Source organism: Nuphar pumila, chromosome 17 (assembly GCF_984573655.1).
Source record: "Nuphar pumila chromosome 17, dmNupPumi1.hap1.1, whole genome shotgun sequence".
NCBI lineage: Eukaryota > Viridiplantae > Streptophyta > Magnoliopsida > Nymphaeales > Nymphaeaceae > Nuphar > Nuphar pumila.
The window spans coordinates 39835996-39845774 of NC_143265.1; the positions used below are offsets into that span (position 1 = coordinate 39835996).

General features: G+C 34.8%; 1 protein-coding gene across 1 annotated transcript; it reads right to left on the reverse strand.

The window, feature by feature from the left end:
- Positions 1-1143: 1143 nt before the first annotated feature.
- Positions 1144-4006, reverse strand: LOC149811902 (uncharacterized). The gene is made up of 4 exons (XM_089993316.1): positions 3141-4006; positions 2286-2675; positions 1869-2077; positions 1144-1738 (listed from the first exon to the last, which is right to left on the reverse strand). Exons 1-4 carry the CDS (start codon positions 3895-3897, stop codon positions 1493-1495), a joined length of 1602 nt encoding a protein of 533 aa, XP_089849442.1. The 5' UTR covers positions 3898-4006; the 3' UTR covers positions 1144-1492.
- Between the last annotated feature and the right edge of the window lie 5773 nt (positions 4007-9779).

Consider the following 9779-nt stretch of genomic DNA (forward strand, 5'->3'; position numbering starts at 1 on the left):
ACTATTTTAATGAGCCTTACATGCATGTAGTCTGAGATTCTTATCTGTTACTGTAGGATTTGTTTGCTGTTAAAAGATCAAATGGCATTAAACAAGATGCCGAAGTTCTTGTATTTAAACAAAGAATCTAAATCAGCATCTGGCATGCGCGCTGTCGTGACATCCAAAGGCTACAAAAGCAGATGTATTGCTCGTTACAATAAATGGACCATTCTGAACAATAATATTTTTGTGGATGCAAGAGAAGTGATGTGTTGGGTAAAAGTCATTGAAGAAGGAAAGAGCGTGAAGATGAAAGGAGCGTGAAGATAGAGACCTGCCATAAATGGAAAGCATGATCAGTGAATGACGACGCCATTCAGTTTTCTTGTTTTATCCTTAAATTTGTGGGATTGTATTTCATGTAAGAAGAGAAAATGTATATATACTCTTGTAATCTGCCAATTGAATCATAACAGAAGATTTATATCCATCATTATCGTTTTCTCTATGCCCACTGATATCCATTTTAACATAATGTCTTTGCAGCACGTCTAATAACATCAAATATGGCAGGTGCTGACTCCATATGTTTAGCAGAATTAGCAAGAGCAAGATGCGACTGTAGTTTTCCAACCCCTTGCAAGAACTGCTTTAGCATGGAAAAAGCACTCAATTCTTTATCCTCAAAAGGCACTTATCAAGAACGATGATTTGCATAAACGAATGGAAAGCGCCACTCAGATCAGGCTAATTTCAGGCCTTACCTGAGGATGCACAATAAATACAAGAGGAGTCGGTGTTAAGACCATTAAGCACAAGCATATAATATTTCCTTGGTTTGCAAATCTAACCATGAAAGAAACCATGTCATGACGTCCCAACCTCATTGACAATCATATTAAGTCAATTAATTGTATAGAATATAGAGGCAGGGGAGAAAAGACCAACTCTACAGGCTCCCTTGACAAATGCTGCCATAAATGGAGGCCACCGATTTTGGCAATTCAAATTTCTGCGGAAATTCTGGAAAGGCCTGAGGAGAAAAGATTTATCTAATCTGGCAGAAGCAAAAGCAGTCTACATAAAATTTCAAAGGATGAAGTATACCAGCGCAGTATGCCCAGCATTAGAATGAAGCACAAAAAAGCAATACGCCCGGCATTAGAAAGGGTAAAATCTCAATATACAATTTCAAAGCATATATTATACATAAAGTAAAACCAAAGCAGCATGCAGAGTGCATCATCTCCAAAAAGGGGAAACGGATCCCAACATTTGGGTTCCATCATATATTCAATCCTAGCCATCCAATCAATGGCTAAATGGTTCTGCTGGATGGCTAGGATTGAATGTATGATAAAACCCATCCTATTTCAAATGATGGGATCTGTTTCTCAAAAAAGGTATGCTAACTGTTTTCAAGTGCTGCTGTGCAAACTGTACACGTTTGAAAGAGTAAAATATCCAAGAAATGAGGCCCTAAAGAGTAAGGGGGTGGCCGTCTACCATGTCAAATTCTTGAGGATGGGAAAAGGAGGGCTGAGCGGCCTCTTTTGAGACGACCACCATCGAAGTTTATGTTTGCTAGTCTGTCTTGACACCAACGCAATTGTTGAGTTGAAACAATGGACATATTCAGTACTCTAGAAACAAGCTTCAGGTCGATCAAGCAGAACAAGTGCTCAACTCTGTCCCAGTCTTGAAGTTGGTTCCTTCTTTTTTTCTTCCTCTGCAAATTTCTCATTGATGTTTCTTTCTGCGGAAAAAAATGTTTTAAGAAAAAACATTAAAAGTCACAATTGTTACTTCTTTAAAAAAAGTCACAATTGTTCCAATTGATATCCATTTGGTAAAGCATAGCAGAAAAGGAAAAGCCATCTGTATACATCTTGAAGTGTCCGTTGGATGTTTGACAGCATCTCCAAGTCATTGGCATCTTCCACTTGTTTCACATTCCAAAGTAGCCATTTCTGCAGACGCTGAGCTGGTTTTTTATTGTCATTTGCGAGGAAAATCCAAAATGACCTTATGATCTCCTCCACAATCTTTAGCAGTGTACTTGGCTTCATGCTCCCACCTTCAGTTCTCTCAACTTCTGTATGATCGCCATTTTACATGTAGAAAATTTTTACCATTCAGCTGAAGTGACGAAGGAACTAAAACAAAGACTAAAAGGATAGTTTGCTTAAATCTTGGAAGCCTTGATCACAAGGAAAGAAACAGCAGTTATAGGCATCACAATCCTAGACCAAAATTAAGACAAGTTGTTGGCACCTAGGAATAGAAACCAAGACCAACGTTACCTGACAGAGGAGGCACCAGCAGCAAGTCTCTGGAGGCAAGCCTACCTCGAGTATAATTCCAAAATCTCTCACCTCCGCCGCGCTCGTCTTCCATGAATCTCTCAAGCAGAATCCTGAAGTGCTGGAACTTACCAACCATCTTATCATACGGCAATCTCATTGGTGGATCAGAGGATGCCATCTCTTGAACCTTCATGTATTGGTACTGAAGGGCATCCCAACACAAACAAGCCTGACCCACATAGAACGTTTCAAACTCTCCTTCTATGCTCCTAATATCTTTCCTTGTAGCAGCTGTGTTCCCTGGACTCTTATCTGCCAGAGTAGACACAACAAAAGCAAATTTCGGGGGTAAACTGGAATCGCCTAACAGTCTTGTCAAAATTGCTCCTGAAACAGTACAACGATATTTCAGGTGTCAGGGTGAATAGGCTAGCTAGAATATAAAAGCCTAACTGTTCTTGAGTTAGGGCAGGCGTGGCTAAGGCAGAATCCAAATTTGAGTCATGGAAGTTGGTGACGCTAAATGCAATTAGTTACTGATCATAGTTGGTGTTCCAACACTATAAACTGTTGCTGACTCAGATGACTTTGTAGTTTGATCTAACAGATGGTTTGGTTCATGACTTCGAAATGCTAATCGTCGCCACTGGGAACTCGGGGAAAACCACAGTGCGATATTTTTCTCTTTTCCAAAATTTTGTTTCATAGTTTCACAAATATGAGGTATTAAAAGCAAACTTTCCTTTCAAAACGACAGTAAGATTTACAAAATTGTTTGACAAAGCAAGGAAACGAGACAGGTAACTGAATAAAATTTCATGAAAATATCAAGAAGAATTAGTGAATACCCACTTAATCCGTTAGCCCGTTCAAAGTTGAGGCGATCAAACTGCGCCATTCTTTCTCCATACTCTTTGTAAAATCCATCAACTTCTCTTTCTTCTTGTACTTCCAATCCTCTCAACAAAGCCAACAGATTCGAGGTGCCCATTCTAGCTAACGCATCTGTGTCAGTGCTCAAACTTACAGCCTCCAAAAATGGCGCATCAATTGACTGAACCATCACCGCATCGTCGACGTTGTCGTCATCTTCTTCTTCGACTGTGTTGGTTGCTCGATCTTCTTCTGGCTTGATGAATTCATTGATAAGCGTTGGAACTTCTTCTGTCCTTATGGGTTCATAAGTCGCAGGATTTTCTTCTTTACTCAGGACTTCATTCATCACTATGTGAGCATCATCTGTTCCTAGAGATTCAATAGCGAGTGGAATGGTTTCAAAAATACTACACCACACTATACTCTGAATCAGGTTATGGATGTCCCCGCTCTCTGCTGCATCTTCAACACCTTCAGACTGAATCAGTTCCTCAGGCCAAACGGCCAAGAATCTTGAGGCAGAGCCAATCAAGTAGAACACGAACTTGAAAAATGCAAAGAGAATCATCACTACCCACGTTCCTGACGCCTTCAGCCACAAAAATACTCCGGCGGGTATGAGCCACAAAGGGTTGAAGAAGATGCTCAAGAGGCGCCATCTGGATGAGCCAGGTGGTATTAAGAAGAAGGTAATAAGCAGCCAACAGCGAGCAAGTGTAGGCATTTTCACCATCAAAGGGTATCTCTGCAATCCTTAGCTTTCCTGCTCTTCTAATCCATGAATGAAAGAGCTTCTTAGGATTGGTAATACTACATTCAATTCTCGTGTCCTCCCTTTTTTAATTCTTTACTCAGTACTTGGCATACCCAATTGCCATACCGACAAGAAACTTCCTCGCAGCTACGTCTCTTAACTACCCCCAACCCCCAACGATTGGATAATTTTCGGTTTTATAATGATTGGAGATGTGGCCAAACTACATTACCTAAAAACACATCCGGTATTAGAGGCGTTAGGATGATGTCTTTGTTTTTAAGGGAAAAGTGAATGAACATATTTAAGAGTTGGTGGCAACCACAACCGGCACGAAGACAGGGTCACACGGTTTAAAACCTGTGATTTTTTTATATTTTTACAATTTAAGGCTAAAATATTATCAAACTGATGAGATTTAATTATAATTCAAGTTTTAATTGGATTTGGAATGAATCTTAAACTAAAAAATTATTTTGAATTGGATTTTGATTTTTAATCATATTTAATTTGGATTTAAGTTGAACTTAATTGAAATTTAATTTGAGTTTCAATTTAGTTGAGATTTGAATTTAGTATCCATTTAAGTTTGGTGTCTCGTTGAATTTTGATTTCAGTTTTTGGAATTTAAATTCAAATTTTGATTTAATTCAGATTTAATAAATATATCTCAAATATTATAATTGGGTTTTTGGATTTGATTCAAATCTAAATTTGATATTTAATTGAATGTCAAGTCAAGTTTGAGTTATACAATAATTTGAATTCTTGTCAAAATTGAACTTGAAAATTAAATTGAACTTGGATGTAATACTTGCAATTTTTTAAAGTATTTTTAATAAATAAAATAATATAAATGATGAATTTTATGATAAAAGAGTGTAAAAATAAAAATTAACCTAAGATGAGTGGTAAATAAGATCTTATAAAAAAATTAAGTTGATTCAAATTGATTTAGTGAAATTCACATTCAGAATTGAATTTATGCAAAAGATAGAATTTAATAAAACAATTAATAAATTTCGTCGAAATAAAGTCAAATATGATTTCAGACAAACTTAGGACAATTTGATACGTATGTAATGTAATTTCAATAAAATTGAATTTAGCTTTATGATTTTGAAATCCAAATTATAAAAAATAAAATTTTGTTTTAGGTATTTTGAAATCCAAAATACTAAATAAAGTAAATTAATTAATATGGAATAAAAAATTGGATTTAAGTAAATTCTATAAGGAGGTAGAGGTCCATAGGTGGGGCATCTCCCTATGGGGCCCATCCTATGTGACACCTCAACTCAAATTGAAACTTGTAAAACTTTTAAACCCTTTTGTATTTTTAAAAGTTTTCAAAAAGCCAAAATATGAGAAAACAAGTCAAAGTTGCCACAGAGACCCTCTCTAGAGGTGGGGGCATCCCATCCTAGAAGATTCTAGGATGGGCCGATAAGCCAAAGAAAAGAGAGAGAGAGAGAAATGAAAAGTAAAAGGAAAGAAAACAAAAAGAAAAATACCAAGTCAATTGCTTGCTAAGTAAGCAAGCTCGGCTATTTTAGAAATTGAAAAATAAGTAACCAAAGGAGGGGGGTCCAAGACATGTGGACCCCCTTTTGGTTGCACGACAATATGATGTACATATTAATGCAGTTCATGTGAATAATACATGTGGGGACCTAGATTATAAACCTAAGTAAGAAACTTTTATGGTAACATACCCTTGTTATATCTTCCTTAGCTATATGTGGCAATTTGTATGTCAATTATTCAGTTTGATTTTTGACATACATTGTTCCAATGTAATTCATGAAGTTGGAAATATTTTGTGTAAAACTAAAAACATTTATTAGATATTGATATTTTGGATCTACTTTGTTCAAGTTGTATTATTTATATCACTTATAGTCAATAATTGGTTCATCTATTTGTTAATCCGGCATAAGTTGAGACCTTGAGATGTCAATTGTTGTTGGTAATATAAGCTTGGAGTTTGCCAAGCCATCTTGACTAGCAGCTTTGGTTACATATGTTAAGGATAGAGGTGATATCGTTACCATGTTGTGTACATGCACACTTATGTCATGGTTATGATAACCATTCCATAGAGGAGCACCATCTTAAACTTAAACCTAGTTGAATATTCATTTGGTAACTAGGTACGGTAACATTATGAACTATTTAGGAAAGCCTATTACCTGAAAAAAAAAATATTTACCTACATTTTTTGATACTCTATACTTGAGAAGAAATATTAGAATTTGATTAAAAAGGAAAACGTGGCCAGGGAGGTGGGACGTCCCCTATCCTACCATATTTGAAATTTAATAAAATAAAATAGAAAAAGAAAAAAAGGAGAATTTAAAAAAAAATAAAAGGTACAAACCTACTTTAGTTGATTTTTTTTTCTTTTTGGAAACAAGGGGACTAAGCTAGGGGGCTCACGTCCTCCCTATTTGCCTGTTTAAGTTTTCTTTTCTCTCTCTCTCTCTTTCTCTTCTTCTTCTTCCTTGAATTCTTCTCTTTCACATCACAAGGAGGATTGTACCACACGTGGAGTGAGGCTGCAACCACCATGTGAAGGGGCGAAGGTGAATCAAATAGAGGAATCGGTCTCTTGGAGATCGGATTTGAGATTTTCGTGGGGGTTATATTATTTACACGTAGATTGAAACTCGTATATATAAGTTTTTTGTGTTTCTAAATAGATAAACCCTGCATCAAACCTCCCATAAGAGGATTTGATGTTGGATCTATCATATTTAGAGTAGAAATAGTTTTCGAGATCGAAGATTGTTTCAAAAACTTGATTCCCACTCGAATCAGTTTTAAGGATTTAAAATAGAATCGGGTTGTATATACATCGAATCTGATATATATATACACATATATATATATGAGAAAGACTCTGGTCTAGAGTATTAGCCAACAATATATATATATATATATATATATATATATATATATATATATGTGTGTGTGTGTGTGTGTGTGTGTGTGTTTTAGCCGAATGCAGGCAAATCGGATGTAGCCGATTAGCCCAAATTCGATGCATGAAAGGTACAAAATGTGTGTTGGATGAATTAAAAAATAATGGTTTTTGAGGTATATTGGGGGATAGGTAATTATTTTTGTAAAATAAGTTAGTGTTCTTGGTTTATGTCTCTCATTCATGGTGTATGCTGTTAATAAAAGAAAATTAAAAATATACAATGATGCATAAAATTAAGAAAAATACTGAAACCTTTTTTAAGGAAATAGTTTTCAGGAGAACAGATCGATTTCCCAGTTTAATGACTGTCGAAATGGGATTTGCTCGCAATAGAATATGTATTGTTAGGAGTTAAATTTTTTATAATGATGTTTGACATATTGTTAGTGAAAAATAACAAAAATTTCAATTCGGTTTGCCTTTTTCTTCTCACCCGAATGCTTGTTACCCGTTATTATGTATATCCGGCCTGATATCCATCTGGTAAATCGTTTGTATCTCTTTTGCTCGGAGGAGTTTTTATGAACGATTTATTGCATTGAAAAGATAACAAAATTTTAGACAATTTATGAAATTTGGGATTTGTTCCCATAATGTGCATAAAACAGTGATAGTCAGAACAAAAAAGTATATGTGATCACTAAACTGGTTGTAATTTCCTCATTCAAAGAAATTTTTATGAACAGTTTTTGGCATCATAAAGCTGACAAATTTTTTTATAATTTGTCAGAAATTGAGTAAGACAACTTGAGAGTCTAACGAATCTCGAACCAGTTAAAGACCAGGATAGCAATGAATGTGATACCTCACCGGTATTCGAATCTGGTTTTATTCTAAAATAAATGATATTACATATGTGGTTCCAGTTCTGATTTTATGTAGGAATTAAGTGTCCAATTAGGGACACAAATTGAATAAGGCCCTACAAAAAGAGAGAAAAATGTACTCTCCACAATATTGCAAAAAAGACTAAACTACCCCCTAAGAGAAAACAATATCTTGGTATAAATAGTGCTGCCTTCAACAAAAGTGAGTTTGAAAGTGCAAGTGATAAGTAATACTATTCATTTACTATTATTTCAACGTTTAACACTATATTGGATTTGCCTTTTCAGCATAGTGGCACTTTGATCTACAAGAAGTAAGTTGTTGGTGACTAGTACTAGATGAAATCGTATGATTACAATGTGGGGGTTAAATACAAAATTACCCCTATTGGAGAAAACAATATCATTATATACATAATGTCATCTTTAACAGGAAAAGTATTGCACAACATGGCTTTTATTGCCAATTGCTATCAAATTGAATAAATCGTTCATGAAATGTTATTGAATATGGATGCCTTTATTTGTTTATAATCATTGCCTATCAATTAATGAATGTTAAAGTAAAAAATGTATAAATGCGTAATGGTGCATGACTATTTGTTTGCATTTGAAATATGTGCATCTATGAACTTGGAAGAGGCCTGAATCTTTAAATTGGATTCGTAGTGTGAGTTGCATGAACTTAAGGAATTAAAAAGGTTAACCATGTAATACTAAAGTTTTATGCTTACAAGGAGAGGGTAAGCAGTATGTCTGATTTCATGGATATGGTTTTTAAGCACAGAAGGTTGCTCCTCTCCAGCCATGAAGATGGGGGAAGCCTCCACATTAGACTGCAGAGTGGATAGTAAGAAACTCATGAGTAAAAGTCAGATGCATCAAGATGAAGGTGTTGGGAGGACTCTCTCAATACGATCGTTCCTCACCCAAGACTGGTGAAAGGTGTCTGGCCAGACCAAAGCCACAATTATATGAATACACTGCCTGTGCCATGGCTCTGATCCAGGTATCTGCCTGTGTTCGTATCCACAAGGCTAAGAAGTGAAACCTAAATTGATTGTGCATTTAGTTAGTTATAACATGCATCATTTAAAAATAAAATCTAATTAAAGATAATTAAGCAACACATGCATAAATGGTCGCTCATTTTTCAATGGTAAGTACATATATTCTTATATGCTCATGCATATTTAAATGTTCTTGGATATTTGACTGCTTATGATTAAAAAAAATGCAAGTGTGTATGATTGGTAATCGTATAAAGCATTACATTGTATGTATCCTTAAATTAAAGATTGATGTCTGCATGTGTGAGTTGTAGGAATATCCTCTTGCAGGCTTGTTTTAATTTATGTGTACTAAATAACATCCCTACCAGGTTTTCATGAATCTGACCTGTTTTATGGGTTTCAGGTTAAGTATGATATGCAATTGAGGAGCGGATGCGAAATGCTTGGGTGGCATCGAGAACCAGTCTTTTTCTTTTTTGGGGATAGTTTTCAAAAAAAATAATCTTGTTATTTTAAATTAAAAAGACTCTGATATAAATTTTAAACTATTGAAACTGAATTAAATTTTGATAGCGATTTTATTCATATTTTGATTCAGTATGTTATGATGATTGATCGTATTATAACTCGCCTAGAATGTTTAACCCAAAGAATAGTTTGTTTCTGCTGATTTAAAAGAAAAAAAAATCTCTTAAAATTTTGGGTTAAAATTTGGGATTGTTACAATTTGGTATCAGAGCGAGATGAAAGCATTGGCTGAAGACTCGTCCGGCAATCGAGCATCACTCAGTGAGTAAATTCTATTCATTTATTTGATTTAACTATGATATTATTATTCGATAAATTTTTTTATGTATGTTATAAGCTTTTATGTATGTCTATGAGCTTTCGATAATACATGTATAAATTACATATGTATGACTTGAATAACGTATGTAGAAAATACGTATGCTTGAGGTTTAGATATTTCATGTTATAAAATACACATGTTTTAAATTATAAGACATAATTGATTTAATTAATCAAATACTTATG